This window comes from Lontra canadensis, unplaced genomic scaffold, assembly GCF_010015895.1.
Source record: "Lontra canadensis isolate GAN:19392208 unplaced genomic scaffold, GSC_riverotter_1.0 scaffold259, whole genome shotgun sequence".
NCBI lineage: Eukaryota > Metazoa > Chordata > Mammalia > Carnivora > Mustelidae > Lontra > Lontra canadensis.
In genome coordinates, this window is record NW_022631253.1 from 86,448 (window position 1) to 109,369 (window position 22,922).

The following is a 22,922-nucleotide window of genomic DNA, read 5'->3' on the forward strand; positions in this document are numbered from 1 at the left end:
TTCACCCCCCCCACCCGCCTGTCTCTCTGCCTACTTGTGATCTCTGTCTGTCAAATAAATAAATAAAATCTTTAAAAAAATAAAAAATTAATACATATTCTTCTGAAGTTCTTTCAAAGAATAGAAATGGAAAGAAAACGTCCAAACTCATTCTATGATGGCAGCATTACTTTGATTCCAAAACCAAACAAAGACCTCACTCAAAAGGAGAGGAAACAAAAGCCAAAATAAATTTTTGGGACTTCATCCAAATCAGAAGCTTCTGCACAGCAAAGGAAACAGTCAACAAAACAAAGAGGCAACCCACGGAATGGGAGAAGATATTTGCAAATGACAGTACAGACAAAATGTTGATATCCAGGATCTATAAAGAACACCTCAAACTCAACACACACAAAACAGATAATCCTATCAAAAAATGGGCAGAAGATATGAACAGGCACTTATCCAATGAAGACATACAAATGGCTATCAGACACATGAAAAAATGTTCATCATCACTAGCCATCAGGGAGATTCAAATTAAAACCACATCGAGATATCACCTTACACCAGTTAGAATGGCCAAAATTAGCAAGACAGGAAACAACATGTGTTGGAGGGGATGTGGAGAAAGGGGAACCCTCTTCCACTGTTGGTGGGAATGCAAGTTGGTGCAGCCACATTGGAGAACAGTGTGGAGATTCCTCAAGAAATTAAAAATAGAGCTTCCCTATGACCCTGACATTGCACTACTGGGTATTTACCCCAAAGATACAGATGGAGTGAAAAGAAGGGCCATCTGTACCCAAATGTTTATAGCAGCAATGGCTACGGTCGCCAAACTGTGGAAAGAACCAAGATGCCCTTCAACGGATGAATGGATAAGGAAGATGTGGTCCATATACACTATGGAGTATTATGTCTCCATCAGAAAGGATGAATACCCAACTTTCGTAGCAACATGGACGGGACTGGAAGAGATTATGCTGAGTGAAATAAGTCAAGCAGAGAGAGTCAATTATATGGTTTCACTTATTTGTGGAGCATAACAAATAGCATGGAGGACAAGGGGAATTAGAGAAGTGAAGGGAGTTGGGGGAAATTGGAAGGGGAGGTGAACAAGGAGAGACTATGGACTCTGAAAAACAATCTGAGGGGTTTGAAGGGGCGGGGCGTGGGAGGTTGGGGGAACCAGGTGGTGGGTATTAGAGAGAGCACGGATTGCATGGAGCACTGGGTGTGGTACAAAAACAATGAATACTGTTATGCTGAAAAGAAATTTAAAAAAACGGAAAAAAATAAAAGGCATAAAAAAAGAAGATGTGGTATATACAATGGAATATTACTCAGCCACCAAATATGAAATCTTGCCATTTGCAATGATGTGGTTGGAAGTAGACTGTATTAAGCTGAGTGAAGTAAGTCAAAGAATGACAAATACCATATGATTTCATTCATATGTAGATTTAAAGAGACAAAACAGATGAACATAGGGGAAGGGGAAGAAAAATAAAAATAAAATAAGAGGAACCAGAGAGGGAGACAAACTATAAGAGACTCTTTTTTTTTTAAAGATTTTATTTATTGATTTGACAAAGAGAGATCACAAGTAGACAGAGAGGCAGGCAGAGAGAGAGAGAGGGAAGCAGGCTCCCTGCTGAGCAGAGAGCCCGATGCGGGACTCGATCCCAGGACCCTGAGATCATGACCTGAGCCGAAGGCAGCAGCTTAACCCACTGAGCCACCCAGGCACCCGAGACTCTTAACTGTAGGAAATAAACTGAGGGTTGCTGGAGGGCAGGTGGGGGGGGATGGGGTAACTGGGTAATGGACATTAAGAGGTCACTTGAAGTAATGAGCACTGGGTGTTGTATGCAACTGATTAATTACTGAATTCTACCTCTGAAACTGATAATGCAGAGCATATTAATTAAATTGAATTTAAATAAAATTTAAAAAAAAGAATGAAACATTATATAACTTAAATATAGATGCAAAATCTCAGGAGTAGAATTTTAGAGAAGGGAGATAAAGAGAAATATAAACTAAGCATAAAGGTTCAGAAAAAAAAAATCTCAAAATAAGAGAATAGAAATAAGCTCAATTAAATCAGTAATTATAAGGAAAGTAAATGTATCAGAATTACAATTTAAAAGACAAATATTTTCACATTGTATTAAAAACAACAAAAGCTGGGACACCTAGGTGGCTTGGTCAGTTTTGCATCTGACTCTTGATTTTGGCTCAGTTCATGATTGTTGGTTCATGGGATTGAGCCCTGTGTTGGTCTCCCCGTTCATTGAGGAGTCTTCTTCTCTTCCTCTCTCTTTTCCTTGCCTTCTGCCCTCCCCCTGCTCATGATCTCTATGTCTCTAAGATAAAATAAATAAGTCTTCTAAAAAATCAATTATATTCTCTTTACAAGAGGCCTAAAACAAAAATAGCCAGAGAAATTGAAAGTAAATTAATAAAGATGAACTAGGCAAATACTAACTAGAAAACATATATATGTATATATATGTATATATATATATGTGATAGATAGATATAGATGATAGATAAACAGACAGAGAGATAGATAGATACAGCTATATTAATACTAGATAAAATGCACTTTCAGGAAAAACTTTTTTTTTTGAAAAAATAATTTTTAAGATTTTATTTATTTATTTGACAGACAGAGATTACAAGTAGGCAGAGAGGCAGGCAGAGAGAGAGGAGGAAGCAGTCTCCCTGCTGAGCAGAGATCCTGATGTGGGGCTCGATCCTGATGTGGAGCTCGATCCCAGGACTCTGAGATCATGACCTGAGCCGAAGGCAGAGGCTTTAACCCACCGAGCCACCCAGGCGCCCCAGGAAGAAACATTATTAGGGGAAATATTATTCCTAATAAAATATGCAATTCACTAAGAAGATATAATTGCTTTAAATCTGTATGCGTGTAATAACATAGCCTCAACATATATAAGGAAAAATAAAGGCAAACTCAGACTCACTTTATGATGTCATTTCTGAGGATGAGGATAAAAGTGTGAAATTGCTTTGCAACATAGGATATGTATTATTTTACCTTCCTTGGTGTCCTGCTTTTCTTATAATTGTTCCCAGGAATGTATATAAAAAATGGATTATGACTAATAAATACTTTAAGATGTGGAACTGGCTAAATGAATCTGCTGGGTGAAAAGCAGTGAGGATCCACCTGATATGGGAATTAGGGAACTGATGGTCTGGTTCATGTGGTGGCAAACAATCTGGTCAAACTATTAGCCATTGTCCCACTCTAGACTCTAACCCACTGTCCAGAGACTGGATCTTTAGGCAACTTGGCAATAAAATGACAGGAGTATGTTGAACTACTTCAGGTGTCTTTAGTGAAAGGATACCAGAGACAAAATCTAGGATGAAGGCCCCCTGAAACAGATGGGATATAAGGAGGCAATTATTTTAGCTTTAGTAAAAGAGGTATCTGTTGCTGATAGCCGTGAAGCAGAGAAAACCAAGAGCAGATTATCATGTGCTTTGTGGGATGGCAGCTGCTACAAAATATGCTTTGCTCTGCTTCTAAAGCTGTCCAGGGAACTATGCAATTTTGGCTGTTGGAATGAAGTTACTGGGAGGAGTTCTAGGAGTCAGGCAAGCCCTCCAAACCTTACCTCTCCCTTGGGATAGCGGTAGCGATATTTATCTTGGTCCCGTAGTGCAAATTCTTCAGGGTAGTGTTCCTGGATTTCTTCATAGGTCATCTCCTCACAGACACCCTGAGAAAAATTATTTGGGGATAAACGTATTCACAAGTTGAAATCCATACAGCCTTTACCATAGTTCTGAGTCCAAAGATTATGGCACAGCAACACACCTGATTTTCTGTGAAGACAGCTCTATGTTTGTGCCTATTGTCTGAGTGTGTGAGTGTGTGTGTGCACATGCTCATGAAGTGTGTGGATATGAGAGAGTGTGCATGTGTACAGGTGTGTTCAGTTTGAGTATATGGTGTGTACCTGTGTATGGCGTTTCTCTATGATTGTCCCAAAAGGTTTGTAGATGTACATTGTACATTTCAGTATGTTTTTTATAAATATATGGGCTTAAGGATTTGAGACTGTGTTTGTGTGTATGTGTATCATGCTGGTATGTTTAAAGACATGTGCCTTGTGTTTGTGTATTTGTCTCAGTTTTTGTAGTGTGTTTGGTGAGTGTGTGTGTGTGTACAGGGTGTCTGAGCATCTGAGAATATGCTCACATGAGGGTCTCTGTGGTCTGTTTCTCCATGTGTGTCTCAGTGTGTCTGTGGCCTGTGTTTCTGTGAGTGTATAGGTCTCTGATTATGTCTTTGATGTATATGTGAATAGCTGTGTGCCTATGCCTGAGGTCATGTGAATTTGTGGTAATATTCTTGAGGTTATGCACCTGCATTTTGTGCATTTCCATCCATGGTATGCCTATCTGCGTCTGTATAATGTAGGTATATACAAAGACTGCATGTGTGTCTATGGTAAGTGTGTCTATATGTATCTCTAAGTGTGTCTGTCTGTGACTGTGTATGTGCGTGCATGCATGGTGCAGGTGTTGATTGGTAGATGTGTCTGAAAGGGATCCTATGTCAGATTAGTAGGTCAATGTGTCTGTGAAGTGTATGTCTGTGATTATAAACATATTTGTGGTGGATGTCTATGACTGTGTATGCAAGCACACACATGTGTGCACTTACATAACAGTGCTCTCCCATTTTATAGCATTTCCCATCCCCTCTGCTCCCACCTATGTTCCAGGACCTCTGGCAGATAAAGAAACAGATATCCACAGACATCTCAGAAGATAAGAATTAATAAATTCCTAACAGTTTCAGAGTGGGCCTTGGGGAAATATAGTCCCCTTACCCAAAGCAGGAATTCAGAACTCAGAGAATGAGTTCCTTAGGAGCACATGAGAGCTTCCCAAGTTCACTGAAAAATACCCAGAAGTGAGGTGGCTGGCAATGTTGGGTTTATAAGATTTCCTTTTGATTGTGTGGATTCCAGTTAGACTTTCCTGTAAGGGAGCAATAGGCTCTGGTTGTTGTATTTTCAGTCATATACCAGCCTTTCTTTAGGAGTGAATTTCACCCCTGCCATAACCCACAAACAGCTCTGCAGTGTCAAATTTCTCCACTGACACTGTCTATGGGAAAAAGTGCACTCTATGGGATACACAAGATCCTTCCAGATTGGCTTTGACTTTCTATTTAGAGGCATGCTAAAAGCCTCATGCCTGCGGAAGTGACACTGACTTCATATTGACTTAAGGCAAATTGCCTAAACTCTTTGAATTTTATTTTCCTCATCTGAAAAGTGAGAACTACAACAACCTCAGAAAAGTGTTTTGAATATTAAAAATAATATATCTAGCACAGAATGTTCAAGGTACATTTTAAAGACTCAAGCAGTGGAACTAATTATTAATATATTATTGATCATGGAAAATAAACCAGCAATTTAGGCATCATTCTAAACTATTACTTTTTCCTTACTCCTCCCCTAGAGCAAATTGCTGTAATTCTATCTGCTAAATTTCTCAAAAGTCTATTCCTTTTTCTTTCCTGTCTCCACTACTACAATCTTAGCAGTTCTGCACACACACACACACACACACACACACACACACACCCTTCTTTGTTTATGCTGGGCTCTGCCTGACATACCATTCTTGATCCTCTCTACCTGACTCACTGTTAATGAATGCTCAGCTAGGCATCACTTCCTCCAGGCAGATCCTGGCTGGGTCAGATGCCCTGCCCTGACATCTGTACATCTATGTTCTAGCTTCTCAGGGACTATATTACACATGCTGTTTTGTATTCCTCTGTGTTTTTTTTTTCTGTCTACCCTGTTTTGACCAAAAATTCAGTGAAGACAAAAATCAATCTCTTTCTCCAACACCACCCCAGAGCCTGAAACAAAGTAGGTATCCAATAAATGTTTATACCACATGTGGGCCAGAAACAAGTAGTGACTGATCTCTCATGATGAAGGGTTTATATATTTTCTTGAATGTATTTTATAGCAATTATATGTAATATGTAGAATGATACTGTATATTCCTTTTCTAATACATGTATCTCTGTACATCTATAGCTAAGTACATGTGTATGTATGTAGACACACATATACTTCTTTGCATTTATTGAAGTATATCTACCAGGCAAGCAAGTTAACCTAACTACATGAAAGTTAACTATATTTGTGATAAAGCTTTTACTTCTGGGTCTAACAATCATAACCTGTGGACTGCTACCTGATGTCAGTATAACTATAATCCAGGTGAGACAATGGGGAGGAAAAAAAAAACACTTTTGCAAAAGGCACATGGGAAAACCTGACTCTGAAGCAAGATTGCTATGTCATGAGGGTCAGATGGCCTTTTTCTTCATTCTATTTCCAATACCACTATTTTAGTCCATTGTCACCTCTTGCCTGGATTAATGTAACCATCCCCATACTGATCTCAGTCTGGCCCTTTTCCTAACTAGTTTCCACACATGATCAGAATGGTTATTTATTTATTTATTTATTTATATTAATCAAGTATAATTAACTTACACTGTTATATTAATTTTAGGTATATAATATCATGATTCAATAATTCTATACATTTCTCAGTGCTCATCAAGATAAGTGTACTCTTAATATGCTGTGGCTATTTCACTCATCCCCCTGCCCACCTCCCTTCTGACAACCACCAGTTTACTAAAGAGTCTGTTTTTTGTTTATCTCTTCTTTTATCATTGTTTATTACATTCTGCATATATGAAATAATATGGTCTTGTCTTCTTTTTAAAAATGTGAATCGCATCCAGGCCACTTCTTGACTTAGACCGCATCTTTGGCTTTCCATTTTTAGGGCAGCATCCAAATAACTCAACATGAAGTATAAAACTCTTTGAGATGCCTCCTTTCTAACCTCATCTCCCTGCACTGTCTTATTTATGGCCTGCCTTTGGGCTACATGAGGACAGAGAACATGTCTATTCTGGGCTTCACTGGATCTCCAACACACAGAACAGTATACGGTGCATGGCTGCTGCTGAGAAATACTTATTGAATTAATTGTGTTCTTCATAGGAGCCGAAGAAGAGGCAACCCAGGGGATAAGCCCGAGTCAAGTCCCATTAACTACCAGGTAGTTCATCATCCGTGATCTCACCGCATCAATTTCGTTCAGGGCCTTCCATTGCTCATAGGGAACACCCAGAGCCTCAGCTGTCTGGATAGTCCTCTTCATGTGGCTGGTCCACACCTTCAGGGAGCTGATGCCCTGGGACTGAATGAAGTTGGCCAGGGCATAGGCATACTGGGGAGTGGAGTTGCAGAGGATGAGAAGAGGGGAGAGAGAGAGAGATGAAAGAAAACAGAGTAGCTGTGAGATCTGCCACAAATGGTGAAATGATGATGAACAAGAAAGAGTAGAATTTAAATGTTTCCAATTTATAAACAGGGATATGACAAGGATCAAGGGAATAGAAATAGGTATGTGTGTTTATGTATGTATATGTATATGTTTGTGTGTGTGTGTGTGTGTATTCATTGATGCTTGTTTAATAAGCCCATTGCTCAGTTATTCATTCAAAGAGCCCACCTCTGGCAATTGTGGAGCCTGGGACAAGACTACAAATGGAGGCACTTTACCCAGTCAACCTCCCTTCTCTTCTCATTTGTGCCTCCATCTTGCACTTGTAGGTGTTTTGAGTACATGTTTGTAGATAACCTAGTCACATGACCAAATTCTACCCACACCATATTTCCACTGATTCCCATGATCCACAAACAGTGACCATTTGGTCACTCCTTTGCTGAGGACTACACACTACTGTGATGTGGCCTGCTCTCAGGTGGACAGACTCTGAGATAGGCCCACACAGGCATGGAGAGCAGACTCCAGGCCAGAAGGGTAGGGGATTCTGGGTTTTGGGTACTCAGAATGTGGTCCAGAAGTAGGGGGTGTGTGATTTGGGGACATTTCTTTTTGACTCTGGGGATTCTCATTTGCTTGAGTTGGGATCTTGAAACCCAGCTTCTAAGGTCATTCAAACATATACTGAGTGTGTGTGATCATGGGCTGGGTATCAGGGTGTCCCGTTCTCAAGATAGAGCCAGTCCAGTAGGGAAACAATGACAGTACTGAAAGGAAACATGAAAGGCTGTGGGAGCCCAAATGAGCAAGTGGTTTGTTCTTTTGCATAGCATCATGTTATTAGTCACAGGTAGTAACGTGAGGAACATTGGCACAAATGCATAGATTTATTTATATGTACACATGTGTATGTACAAATATAAGTATTTTGTATACACATTCTAATTATGAATTATAAGTCAGTAGTTAGTGTGCTCTGGTGGAAGGAGCCCTTGATTGGGAAGTAGGCAACAGGGGTTAAACTTTCCCAACTTCCTTATATGTCCCTGTGTGACCTGGGACACATCCCTGTTTCTCCCTGGCCTTATATCTTCTGCCTGTAAGTTGTAAACACCATTAGCTCACTGAATGTTTCCTATGAGCATCACATTAGATAGTGGAAGAGGAACACATAGAGTGCTCTTGACATACAGTAGGTGACAGCCTCTGTGATTGATTATGAGTGACAGCCAATGAGAAAGTGTTTTGTAAATTTCATGGTGCACTGTGCCCATAAGTATGAAGGTTGGTGCCAGGCATTTACCTGTGCATGCACATGTTTTTGTGCAAGGGCAGTATGTATTGTGGAGATGGCCATGTGCCCAAATTGGGTATTGAGCTGTGTGGGCAGAGCCATAGCTGGCCCCAACCAAGAGACCCCTGGCTGCAGGTAGTGCCATAGGGAAAGGGTGATGCCCCAGTACCCTCTACTCTGCTCTGAAGAGTAAGATAGGTGGGAATCAAAGGTCTGAGTCCACCTCAAGGGGAGCCTGACAGTCTGAAGTAACAGAAAGGGAACCATGAGGACCAGGCCTTCCAATGCAGTGCCATGCTTAGGACACTACCACTTCTGCAGTGGGGGATGAAGAGGGGCAGGCAGGAAAGCCTGGTTTTCAATCCTGGCTCTTTTTTATTGGTTACATGACCTGGGGCTGCTCTTTTCTCCTCCCTGGGCCTCAGCTTCCTCAGATTTCATGAACCGTTAATGGTAATGTCTACCCCCACAGAGCTGTTGTGAAGATTGACTAAGGTCACACATGTGGAAGCAGATGGTGCTGTCTCTGTGCACAGGCACCCAGTAAAAGAGAGTGCTTCCTCCCTCCTGCACCCCATTTCCCAATTTTTCTACCCAAGCCATCCTCCCAGCAAGAACAATACCTGTGTTAACAAGCCCAGGCACAGGGCCAAACATTAAGGAAAATGTGTGCCTTATTTTATTTTATATCCTTAAGGAGCAGGTTACTATGCTTGGCTGGAAAGAAGAGAATAATGCCACAGTCAGAGATGAGCTAGAACTGTAACAGATGGAGTCCAGGGCACAGTGACATGCCTGGGAGGGCAGGAAGGGACAGGGGAGGGCTTCCTGGACCAAACCAGGGAGCAGAAGCTGGACCCTGGAAGGAGGTGGGGGAGAGAGGGCAGGAAAAGAGCAGTAACTGGTGGGGAACAAGTGTTGAAAATGGAATGGCCTGAAGTGGGGGTAGGGGTTGTGGCATTAGCCCTGAGTAAGGGAGAAAATAGATTCAAGGATGGGGCATGTAAGGGCAGCTGTCAGGGAATGTGATGGTCACCAGCTGACAGAGGAGAGCAACCTAGGTGGGGAAAACTGCACAAGCAAAGGCACAGAGTTAAGAGAGAGAGGAGAGGAATCAGTCAGGCAAGTGTGAGGGGTGCTCACTATAATGGGGCTGCAAGAGCAAGCAGATCTGGGCAAGCATGAAGTGCCAAGACCAAGCTAACAGACATGCAGATGTTGTTAGCACATGGGAGTCATTCAAGGATGGGTCAAGACTGAGTGACTGATTGGGTGGAAGAGCAGGTGTGACCAGAACCTGCTTTTACCCTGTTACTGACTCCCCCATCCTTAGGACCCAGGCAGTAGCTGTACCATCAGCCACAGCCCACCTGGGCCAGCTCACCCAATGCCTCAGTGTGCCTGGGTCCCTTCTTACCTGCTTGCCCCGAGCTGAGAGGCCAGAGTCACCTCCGATGCGGCCTCTGAGGTTGAGTTCACTCTCTCCATGCCGGCATAGGTAGATGGATCGGGGTGTGACGTGGATGTTCATGAGATAGTAGACTGTGCGGCTCTGGATGTGGTCCTGTACTCGGTTCACCATGTATCTTGTGCCCACATCGAAGATCTTGATGTAGGATAGGTGGCTGGGCCAGCCCAAGAAGGAGGAAGTGCAGCTCAGGGGATGATGATGGAGAGGCTGATCCCAAGACAAAGCCCCATCCCCACACTCTGCCTTCAAGCCTCTTCTACAATGCAGCTTTCACCTACCTTTCTGCTATCAAACTGTCATGCTTTGCCCTATTCTGGGTACCTGTTCTAGAGACTTCGCTCCCAGCCACCTTAAAGAGCTTGCTGCCTGTTACCACCTTCCCCTGTTTCCTTTCTTCAGTTTCAGCTTGATCCAAGCTATCTTTCACAATCACTTTTTACACTCTAGGGATCTGGGTTCTGTCCTTCGTAGTTCACACTCATGACATACTCAGAGAAAAGCAGTAATCTTGTGACCCTGGCTGCCTCCCACATCTTACTGGAAGCTCCTGAATTGTCTACTCAATCTTCTAAATCTCAAGCTGAGTTCTGTACCTCTATTCTTTAAGTCCCTGCTATGATATATTGTATTTGACACCAGACAGGCAGCTACCAGATTGTGCCTGTGCGCACTTGTTTCTGTGTGTGTAGGTCTTTTCTCACTCAGAAAGGGAAAAAGGTTGTTCCCCCCCCCCATCTGTCATGCAGTCAACAAACACACCATCCTTTGTTCTAACCATTGTCCTTGAGGTGGGGACTCAGCATCTGCCCTTTGGAAGCTCTTCCTTCAATCAAGAACATACACTTGGAAACACGCGACCAATGCTCAACATCCCTTCCATAAACAGTCTCTTAGATGTGCCAAGTATTGGGATATGGGGATGCAGAGATGTTCCACAACACGGAAATCTTGTGGTCCTTGCTTCAAGTCCCATTTTATCCCCTCAATTCTGTGCTCTAGTCATGAATTAATAACTATACACAGAGTGATAATCAAACTATTCAACAACCTATCTGCAGAGGAGCTGGGAATGAGCAACACTGACTAATTAGAGGACTAGAACCATGGAGTAAGTCTTCTGAGGCCCCTGCCGTACCAGGCATGAGTCCTTTAGTTGTTGGACTATATGGAGTTCAAGGAGATCCCTGGGAAGAGGTGGGGAAGGCTGCACCAATGGGGTGGCATACCAGGAACCCTGGATGCACAGTAGCAAAACAAAGTAAATAGAAATAGCTGAATTAACCCAAGGCATGTAAAACAGTGGCTGATGGGTTTGGTTTCAGAAAGCCTCCTCTCTGATCTTCCTAGATATGGCCTTTTAATCTGTATCATACTTAATCATGCCCATCCCTGTCACCTATATCCAATGGTTTCTGCAGGACATTTGCACTTGCGAAGCATTTTCTTTTGTACATCTGGCAGGGAGTGGGGACTTCGAAATACATGAATCCTCATAATCGTCCTAGGAATCAAGGATTATTAGCTGTGTTTTATAGGAGAGGAAACTGGAGCACAGAGAGCGGAAATGATATGCTTAATGTTACTCTCTCCAACTATCTTGTCTAAGAGTCTCAGAACCTCGTGGTGGAAAATATCTGATGTAGCCTTGTTGCCTGATTACTGTCGATTCCTGGTGCTAGGTCCTGGGTAGTTCTAGGAGACCTTTCAACTTCTTGTTTAGTCTGACATTCTATGTACCTTCACACACTGGTCCTGCTTGGCCTCACCTCACAGTCCCATACCCACACCCATGCCCATAATTTCTCTGTTTCAATCTAGCCTTTATGATTTTGCTGGAATATTCTCTAAACTCCCCTACTTTTATTCAGATTTATCTACAGTATTCCAAAATGCTCTTCTGTTTGCTTAAAGACATTCCTTTCCTGCTTTCCAAAGCTGAGCTCCCATGCATGCATCCTTTGAGAACCAACACATTCACTCTCTCTAGAATGTCTTTGAGCCCAGAATCACATGAAGTCATTTAGAGGTGCTTCCCACCGAAAGTAATATATAAGCTAGTGCCTATCTCTACTATGTGAAATCTAAAATAAAAAATCATACATTGTATTATATGAGGAGGTCCCATGAAATTTTGTGTTTTTTTTCCCCCATTTTGATCACATTGATGCTGGTTTTGAAATTAAAATAGTAAAAACTTTACAGATTGTCTTATTCCTATTTTTGGTAGCCTCCACCTTTCTGGTACCCCAAACACATGACTATACTGGGTAAACCTGCTCTTCCACATCTTTCTTCCCAAGCTGAGCTGAGTTTTCTCCTTTGTATTCCTTTAGCCCACTTGGTTTACAATTTCTACAATTCTGATCAACTGCATATTCATTGGCTTCTCCAACTAAATGTGCATTCTCTCACAGCAGGGACAACACTTCTCTCTTTGGATTCCTAGGGCACAGCTTTGGCTGGGCCCTGATACATAGACTGTAAATGTCTGTTGATGTAAAAGTCATTAAATAAAGTCAAACTTCAGAATATGTCATCTTTAGGCCCAAACCGATTCATCAAACACTACCTGAGCACCCTCAGGATTCTATGCTGAAGACTAAGGGCTTTCTCAATGCTTCTTTCACTTTAGCTCCCCTTCAAGCTTTCTTCACCATATGCTGCTAGCCTATATGGTCCATTTGTGGAAATTTCAATAAATTACACTTTCCTCAAGAAAGAAACATCCCACTCCAACACACATGCCTCAGTGAGGAAAACAAGTGTACCCTTGACCTGGTTGTCTTTGCACAGTGAACAGTCTTTACAATTGTATATAAAGTTCCTGCTTCTCGCACCAAGAGTCTAAGCCTCATGTGACACTTCTTTATGATACAGGGATGTTGGAAGAGGAGAATTTGGCTGGAAGTGTGAGATAAGGGTTTGAACAAGTGTTCTACTGACTCATTATGTGGCCTTAGTTAAGTCCATGCACAGTTCTGGGTCTCAATATCTCCATCTATGAGCAATGCAGTAACAATACTTGCCTCTTGGGACTTTGGTTGGGCAAAGCTGGAAGGATGTTGTTTAAACTTCCTAAGGTTTTAATAACTATTTGAGGCCTCCTCATACTCCTCATTTGGGGCCATAAGGGTCTGGGTGACCAGAGTCTTCTCGCATCACAACCCATTCTGAGGACTCTAGGAATATCCTATATCTGAAACTCACATATTCCAGCTAACATGTTTCTAATTTTTAGCTGACATTATGAATGAGAGTTTCATATTTTCATGTGTCTTCCCATATATCAAGGCACTATGGAAGCTATCTGCAGATAGAAACCACCTTTCTTGCCAGTATTTATACTACTATGTACACCACAACTCAAAGAGGCCAAATAATTATTGATCGAAGAGGTACATGGATTTATGAAAAGAGACATGAGTAGGAGACAAAATATATGGTTAGAATCTTAGTTCTACCCCTTGATTTGTGCTGGGAGCTTGGCAAGTGGTTTCAGCTAAGATTCAATTTCCTCTTCTTGAAAACTTATGAACATAAGATCTATTTTGGCTTCCTTTATAGGGGTGCTTAGGGGATTCAATGAAACAAAGAAGGTGGCATCCATGTGTGAGGAATGCTTTTGAAAAAAAAATAAAAGCAACAACTACAGGAGGGAAGAATTTGTTCTTAGAGATCAGGGTCCTGATCTGTTCATATTGGTCAGGAAGGCACTACTTTAAAACTCTCATGGACATTTTATATATCAAGGATTCACTACCTCAGACAATTAGAACTTGGAGAGTCCTAAAGGGAAATCATTGATTCTAGCTCTCTGACGTTACAGATAGAGAAGATGAGACCCAGAAAAGGACATTTCCGCAGGTACTAAAAAACATCAAAATAGGGGTAAAGATCCAGTCCTGGGTTTTAGGGTTCTGGGTTCTTACCTGTCCAGTTCATCATCCAAGGGTTGGTAGTTGACCTCATAGCATTCAATTCTCTTTAGAAAGTCTTCCAGAACCTTTTCCCGGTCACAGTCTATGTAATCAGGGCTGCCAAGTTTTACTTGCTAGGAAAAGGGAGATCAGAGGAACTGTGAGAGACAGAGACTCTAACAGTGAAACTTTGGAAATGCCCTTAGAGATCACTGAGTACAACATCCCTCATCATAAAGATGAGGAAATTGAGACTTAGACAAAAGGTCTTGCCAAGTTACAAATCAGTCGATTTAAGAGAATTTAGAATGTGTGACTCCTTATGCTTTATTTCTATGTGATTAAACAAGGTCTTTTATATTGTACTCAGTTCTAGAGAACATGGTGTTTAAGAAGAACATTTAAAAGAAGATGTGGGTTGGCTAATTGAATTTAAATTTAAAAAGAAGATGTGGTATATATCTATATCTATATTACTCAGCCATTAAAAAGATGAAATCTTACCATTTGCAACAACATGAATGGAACTAGAGGGTATTATGCTGAGTCATAAGGAATAAGAATAAGAAATGTCAATCAGATAAAGACAATTATTGTATGATTTCTTTAAATAATATTTTATTTATTTATTTGAGAGAGAGAGAACATGAGCAGGGGGAATGGGCAGAAGAAGAGGGAGAAGCAGACTCCCTGTTGAGCAGGGAGCCCAATGCAGGACTCAATCCCAGGACTCTGGAATCATGACCTGAGCTGAAGGTAGATGCTTAAAAGACTGAACCACCCAGGTGCCCTGATTTCACTCATATATGGAATTTAAGAAACAAAGCAGAGGATCATAGGGGAAGGGAGGGAAAAATAAAATCAGAGAGGGAGACAAACCTTAAGAGACTCTTAACTATTGGAAACAAACTGAGGTTTGCTGAAGGGGAGGTGGATGGGGGGATGGGGTAACTGGGTGATAGGCATTAAGAAGGGCATTTGGTGTAATGAGCAATGGTTATTATATGCAACTGATGAATCACTAACTCTACTTCTGAAACTAATACTACACTGTATGTTAATTAATTGAATTTAAATAAAAAAACTTAAAAAGTAATAAAAGAGGATCAGAAATTGTGATGTGAGAAATGGCCAAAGAAGAGGAACAGGAGATTTTGGCCAGGGGTCATAATGGCATACATGTATTGAGTGTTTAATGAGAGAATATGGCATGTTGGTTTTAAATTTCTGAAAGGTTAATGTCTCTTAATCCCCCATGCTTATCTTCTCCATCCACATTTGTTATCTCAGTGAATGGTGCTATCATCCATTCAGTTACCTGAGCCTAGAAAAAATAGGGGAGTCATCCTAGATGCATCTTCATCCCTCACCTCTCAGCAGGCACAAGATCCTCTCCATTCTATCTTCTAAATATCCCTCCTATTGATTTCCATTCTCTCTTGCCTGGACACTTACTCTAGCTTTGTGACTAGTTACTCTTGTCTACAGTCTTGTTACTTCTGATGTATTCCTCATACTAGCAGCCAGAAAGATATTTTTTAACATGCCCATCTGACCATGGCATTCCCGTGCTTAAAACTCTTCACCATTTTCTTATATCCTTTAGGGCACAGTGTGAACTATTTTATCAGGTGACCCATTTTTATATATTATTACCCAATATTATATAATATATATATATACCCCTTGATTTGTGCTGGGAGCTATATATAATATATATAATATATAATATAATATATATTATTACCCAATATTATATAATAATAATTGAGTCCAAAATAATTTCTGCTCTCATCTCCCATTGCACTTCTATTCCTCCACACACTTTGCTCTAGCCAATTTGAACTTCTTATAGTTCCGTGGAGATACAGTAATTAGTATATGCTATTCCCTTATATCCAATTCTTCACCTGTCAAATTCCATTTGCATTCTTTAAGATTCAGGCCAGCTATTGTTTTCATTGAGAAGTCTTCCCTGGTACACATCTATCCCTCCCATGCAAGGCTAGGTATTCAACAATGTTCTCCCAGAGCCTCCTTTATTTCTTCGTTTCAGCACAGACATACAATTATGTCTATAAACTTGTCAGTATCTCCAAGTATCTCTCACTAGACTGTGAGATCAAGGGCAGCACTCTCCTCTATGTCTTGAATACACAGAATGGCCCAGTTCAGTTGTATAGATTAAATTTGTGTTGAATCAGTAAATGAATAGATGGAAAGGTGGATGAATAACAGGGGTTGGACATGTTCTATGCCCTAAGAGACAAAAATAGGACCAATCAGTTAAAACTTCAGGGAGGCAAATTTCAGCTTGATTGGACAGCATTTGATGAAGCAATGAGTCTCTTTTCATTGGAGGTATGAAAAGAAAATATAGACAAATACTTAGCTGAGATTTTAAGTATGTGATGAAAGGTTCAGGGAGATAACCTATAAGGTCTCTTCTGTCCCTGAGTTCCAGTAATTTCATGAAACAAGGAACAGTAAAATGTGGCAGATGATCCAGCTCTAGAGCACATGTTTAGAATCTAAAAGCAGTTACATTTCTGATACAAGCCTGAGTTCCAGTCCCACTTCTACTTCTTTCTGGTTGTATGAAGCTTTGAAAAACTCTTCTCTTGGAATCTGTTTCCTCTCTCCAACAATGAAATGATTCCTAATATGCAGGTTGTTGTAACAAATCAGTAAGAGTCAAGTTTGGTGCCCAGTGCATATTAACAACTCTATATTATGGCTTCTTTAAATTTCATAGGGTTATTGTAGGCTAGGAAGGTCAGGAAATACTTCCTACAGGAAGTAGGAAGAATAGTTAGGAATAGGAATAGGAAGCTTAGGAATAGGAATAGGAATAGGAAGCTCAGAAAAGAATATCACCTTTAATAACCTCATAGAGGTCTTTTATGTGTTACCCAAGCCTGAGGAAAAGTAAAGAGGAAAGGGTAAGGTACTCCTTACCCTGATGTTTTCTGCAATGATGCCAGGGTCATTACAGATGGACTCAATGAAAAAGACCTATAAGAGAAAAAGAAGAGAAATTTCCAGCAGGGAATTATATTTGGTAGGGCCAAACATAGCTTCACCTCTTCTCAGTGACTCTGAGTCATCCCTAGGGGCATCTATGACAACATAATTTCATACAGTGTTACTTTTCAGGATTCTGAGTTTTATGAGACATATTGACTCAAAACTGAATGACCCTAGATTATTTTTTATGTTTTTACTTCTTATATATGCTTTTTGTAGTAGTTCTCTTCCCTCCTTTCTCATTTCCACCCCCACAGTGTCAGCCTGTCAGCAATTATCTTCCATTGTCCAATATGGCACCTCTTTCCTGTTCTGTTTTGTTGCTTTTGTGATCTGGAAAGCCATATCACCAAATTACAATGTTGAACTTGAATTTGTAGTTTATTTGGCAGATTAGAGTCCTCTGGTTTGCCTACTAGATTAAGTATGCTGTAGATGACAGTGGGAATGTTACTATACCTTGTAACCATGTTCTTTAGCAAACTGCAGAATTAGTGACCGTCGTTCTCTGGTTGTGTTGGTGGCATCAAAAACCTAGAGGCCAATGATGAAATTGGTTTACTCTGAATCTGATTTTTGAAGAACACCTACTCCTTGGCTATCCTTGTGCTAGGTGGAGGGCTTCCAGTAAAACATAGATCTTGACTGAGTTTTGAAGAATAGGAAGGACTTGAAATAATTGATTTATGCCAATTTCTTAAGCATTCATTGAGTGCTTGCTGTCAATCCAGAAATGTAACAAACTGTAGGTATAAACAAGAGGAAAATTGTAAGTTTTTACTAGGGTAATTTTATAGGTAAAATAACCAAGTCTTAGAGGAAGGACTTGCTTTAACCAAGGCCACCAAGAGTTGCTAACAGAACAGAGCTAGAATGGATCCTCTCAACTCCTAGTTGAGGCTTCCTCTTTCCTATCACTTTGGAGCTCTTCAAGAAAAGGTAACAAGAACAGGAAACAACTCTCTACATTCAGCACCTAAGGTGGAACAATTTGAGGCTATTTTCTCCTTTTAGAATTCACAAATCTTACTCCAAGCATCTATGAAACTAAATTGACTAGACATTTAAGTAAGTCTCTTGAACTAAAAAATGTTTGTACTGTAGTCTTTCTGAATTTTTGGGGGTGGGGTGGTAAAGCACAGTGGTTAAGAGTGTAGATTTTGGACCTATGCAACCTGAATTCTAGTTTTGGTCTTGTTGTAGTCATGCTGTGCCACCTTGGGAAATTATTCAATCTCTCTGTACCATTTTTCTGGGCTATACAATGGAATATAACAACAATGCCTGTCTCATGGGAGAGGGTGGAATTAAATTAATATGTGCAAAGTTCTTAGAATAGTGTATAGGACATAGTAAATGCTCAGTACATACTAGGGACCTTCATTCTGTCAGAAACTTGAAGAAAAAAATGCAAAATTCCTTACCGCAACATGACCTTCCTCATGGCTGAGATAGTCATGGACATCCTTCAGGGCTGCCAGGGCACACTGCCTGAAAAAGATGGAGAAAGAAACAGAGACAATCCCTGTCCCCAAGATGAGTTCCTCTTTATGTTCCTCCATTATCTTTTGCACCATCTCTCAGATATTTCACGTTAAATTATTCATCTCTGAAACATTTACATGGGTATCTTATATTGTAGGCACCATGACAAGCACAGACAGGTCACACAGTTGAAAGTGGCTCTGTGTGCACATCCTAGGGGGAGGCATAAAGTGACATACCTAGGAAAAAAGGACTAATGACAGAGTCATAATATTAAAAAACAACATTTGAGGGGATAGAACACAAGTGGAACTGGTCCTTAAACCCAGGTAGAGATTGAGTATATAGTCTGTGAAGTAGAAGGCATTCCTGGAATGGGTAATAGTACAAGCACAGGTATGATGGTGGCAATATATTTATGCATTTGGAAAAAAATATGTTTGGTGGTTACTCTTTGTTGGGTTCTATCATAAGGGTGTGGATCAATAAATGAGACCTAGGTTCTGTTCTGGAAGTGCTGTGTCTTGTAGAGGAGAGAGACCTTGAGATTAAATAAATGGTATTGGAGAGACTGGAATAGGCCAAGCTATTGACATCCTTAAAGGCTCAGACTCTTAGATTTTCCACTCTCTCCTGTAAGGAGTAGGAGACATTTTCTTTCTAAGTTCTTAAGTAGGGGATGGTTATGACCACAAACAGGTTTTGGGTATGGTAGGGGAAGAGTTTTTCCAATCGCCATTTGAGAGTCTAGAAGACCTCCTTGTTAACCCAAATTACTCTGCTCTACACCCCCGTTATCTGAACAAAGCCCTCCTTCAGCCAGGGGCAGCTCTGATCTCTAAAATATTAGACACTTACTTCCTGATATGTAAGGCCTCCATGTTGTCTGGAAGAAAAAATTCGTAGTTCTTGTAGCTCACTGCCTCTCGTCGGTACTGGCCTAAATTAAACACTGAAAGCAGGGAGGTCTGGTGAAGGGATTGGAAAGATTCTAGTGGAAAAATATGTCATTGCTGGGAGAGATTTCAGAGATTGAAGGAGGTATAGTTTGTAGTTATATAATATGCTTATAAAGCTTTAAATTATGGTTACCATCTCATTTATTCCTCGCAACAACTTAGCAATATAGGATTTACAATCCCATTTTACAAATGAAGAAACTGAAGTTCAGAGAAAGGAAGTAATTTTCATAGTTAATAAATGGGAAGCTGGGATTAAAAAACAGGCCTGTTTGGCTCCAAAGCTAGTGGATTTTCTGCTATTCTATTTTTTTTTCATAAACTCTAATGCTTTCAGTGCTCTACTGTATTGGAAAAATAAGGAAACAGATCTAATGAGTAAAATCAATCACTAAGTATCAAACAGTGAGTCAGCAGGTAATAGAACTAGACTGGACCTCCTGAATCCTAGTCCAATGTTATTACATTTTCCAGTATCATGACAAAGAATCTAAATTTATTGCCCTCTCTAGACTATATTTTCCCATTAGTAATAGTGAAAAACCTGATAGAAGTTAAGGAAAGGAGGAGAAAGAGGATAAAGGGACCAATGCAATATTTCATTAATCCATTCAATAAATACATTCTGATGTGCATTCTGACACACACTGTAAAGTGGATATGAGTTCTGAGGTCTCAAAGATAGATGAGATATGCATGATGGGGCCCCAAGGAGCTCACAATCCAGCAAGGACTGACAGTAAACCAGCAAACATAGAGTTCCCACATAGTTTGTTGAGTTCTCCAATAGGCATTCAAAAGAATAAGGGGGAAGGACAGACTAACTACACTTGGAGTAATCTAAGATGATTTGTGGAGAAAGCAGTATTTGAGTCAGTCTTTTTTTTAAAGATTTTATTTATTTGACAGACAGAGATCACAAGTAGGCAGAGAGGCAGGCAGAGAGAGAGGAGGAAGCAGGCTCCCTGCTGAGCACACAGCCTGATGCAGGGCTTGATCCCAGGACCCTGAGATCATGACCTGAGCCGAAGGCAGAAGCTTTAACCAACTGAGCCACCCAGGCGCCCCTTGAGTCAGTCTTTTTAGGAAGGCAGGCATTTTATAGGCAACCAAGGGGGTTGGGAGTGTGGAATAAAGACATTTCAGGTAGAGGAACACCATAAGCAAAGGTATAACATTGGCAGAAGGCAGAACATATTTGGGGGATGGTGATTCATTCACTGTGACTGAAGCCTGTGACACTGACAGGGACGGATTGTGGAGGACTTTGAACAACAGGTTAAAAAACTTGGGTTTAAACCTGTAGACCAAGAAGACCCTTGGAAGCTGTAGGTATGGTAAGCTTTATGCTTTGCAGCATGACTCTGAGGCTTTGTGCTCTGTGAAATGGACTGGATTGGAGCAGATGGAACGCATGTGCATTAGGGCACAGACCCATGCACCACCATCCCATGTTCCCCTAACATCCAGCAGAAGCTACTTGGAGACTGCAGTCCTCCGCAAATACTATTCTTTCTCTGCTCTTCTGCCAGTGTTCTACTCCTCCCACAGGACCAAACTCAAATATATTCTATCTAGAAGTTTCTCTGCCTTCCAGTTGGTGATTTCCTCTGTGAGCCCCCTCAGTGCCCTGCTCTAGGATTCCTTAAGTGACCATGAGGTGTTAGTATGCATCCCAGCCAGATAGAAAACTCTTCAAGGACAAGGTGTGAATCTCATTAATTTTTACATCTTCAATGTCTAGCATGGATTTTGGCACATAAAAAACCATTAGGGAACACTTCACCAGTGAATTTGAGAAGGAAAAGAAGAAATATGAGAAAGGGAAGAGAGTTGAAGAAAGGGAGGGAAGCGTGCAGATACATAGGGTGCTGGGATGAGCAAGAGAAAGGCAAGAAAAATAACGGAGAAAAGGTGAGTATAGGGCCAATGTGGGATTAGTTTTTCTTCCCATCAGTAGAACCAAGTAGCAGACCTGGCACAGTGAGTGTCAGGCTTTGGAAATAACCAGACGTGGGCTCATTTCCTGGTTCTGTCACTGGGTGGCCATGTGCCTTTAGAGGTCCTTCACCTCTTGGGCATTAATGTAATCAAATGTGGAATGATGATAATACTAGTTTCTTTTTCATGGGCATTATAGAACTTAAAAAAATAGATGTTAGTCCTTTGAGGATAGACATCCTATTCTACTTGTCTTTGCTCAGTATCCAACAAGGGCTTTGTCACAGATATGTGCTCATTGAATAATTAATGATTGAATAAATAAATGCCCAAGCAGAACTGTTTGCTGCACTGGGGAGCAGTGCTCCATTTCACAAGGGGGGGTTCTAAGTACTTGCTTAGTGTACCAGGCAAGGGGGAACATGGCCCCAATAAAAATTTTCAGATAAGTTGATATTCACTGGAAGCATCAATATAGTCATTTGAGATAAATATAAACACTGGTAGACCTTCTTACCATTACTGTTTTTATTCTGAATTGTATATGATGTGGGGAAACCCTATCTCTTACTGTTTAGAGTGTCTGAATGTCTTTTTTTTAAGATTTTATTTATTTATTTGACACAGAGAGGGAGATCACAAGTAGGCAGAGAGGCAGGCAGAGAGAGAGGGGGAAGCGGGCTCCCTGCTATGAACAGAGAGCCTGATGCGGGGCTGGATCCCAGGACCCTGGGATCATGACCTGAGCTGAAGGCAGAGGCTTTAACCCACTGAGCCACCCAGGCGCCCCTAGAGTGTCTGAATGTCTTAATCTGGTCACACTTCAGAGAGGGAAAGGAATATGACCTGATCCCCTGCCCCCAGAACAGTTCCTGGTGAGAGACCCAGACACACACTGTAACAACACACTCTATAATTAGTGTTGGCATAGAGAGGGCTGTTGGGAGGTTTGGTATGGGAGCCCAGAGAAGCAGTCTTCTCAGGGGGAACAGAGCAATCAAATAAGAATGGGGATACAGGTTGGAGGTGGACAGAGAAATCAAATGGGGAATGGGAGAGAGCAATTACTAAATAACTGGTAGGAAGCAGAAAAGAGACCACACTGAAGAGAATGGAAAACTGGAAACAGGGAGTGAAGGAGGAGTTTGGCAGGCATGGAAGGAGGACTTTCTGGAGGTGGAAAAACACAGGACCACTTCCAGGTGGAAAGTAGAAGTCAACAAGCTCAGACCTAAAGAGAGGCACCTTCTGAACTCCAAAAGATGAGGTGAGTGAAGGTGCCCAACTTTAGTGAAGACCCTCTGGGAACATCTGGGCTGTGGTTTCAATATGCTTGATTCTACATACCCTAAGGCTTGAAGAAAACCTTGAGGTTTTGAATAAATGGTAATGTAATATTGGTGTGGCAAGAATAATAATAATGGTGATAAAATAATAATAATGGTAATAAAAATAGT

The 22,922-nt window shown here is 41.0% G+C and overlaps 1 protein-coding gene across 4 annotated transcripts in view; it reads right to left on the bottom strand.

The window, feature by feature from the left end:
- The window catches only part of PFKFB1 (6-phosphofructo-2-kinase/fructose-2,6-biphosphatase 1), a 101,442-nt gene that overhangs the window by 10,849 nt on the left and 67,671 nt on the right, over positions 1 to 22,922 (bottom strand). For 2 of the 4 annotated variants that reach the window (XM_032849930.1, XM_032849928.1), the window contains exons 3-10: positions 19,424 to 19,517; positions 18,505 to 18,571; positions 17,540 to 17,614; positions 17,012 to 17,068; positions 14,066 to 14,187; positions 10,083 to 10,290; positions 7,165 to 7,311; positions 3,639 to 3,743 (exon numbers count right to left, since the gene is read on the bottom strand). In XM_032849930.1, the coding sequence (XP_032705821.1) occupies positions 3,639 to 3,743; positions 7,165 to 7,311; positions 10,083 to 10,290; positions 14,066 to 14,187; positions 17,012 to 17,068; positions 17,540 to 17,614; positions 18,505 to 18,571; positions 19,424 to 19,517 (875 nt within the window). The remainder of the gene's footprint in view (positions 1 to 3,638; positions 3,744 to 7,164; positions 7,312 to 10,082; positions 10,291 to 14,065; positions 14,188 to 17,011; positions 17,069 to 17,539; positions 17,615 to 18,504; positions 18,572 to 19,423; positions 19,518 to 22,922) is intronic. The other 2 variants (XM_032849929.1, XM_032849931.1) reach the window with 2 other exon arrangements.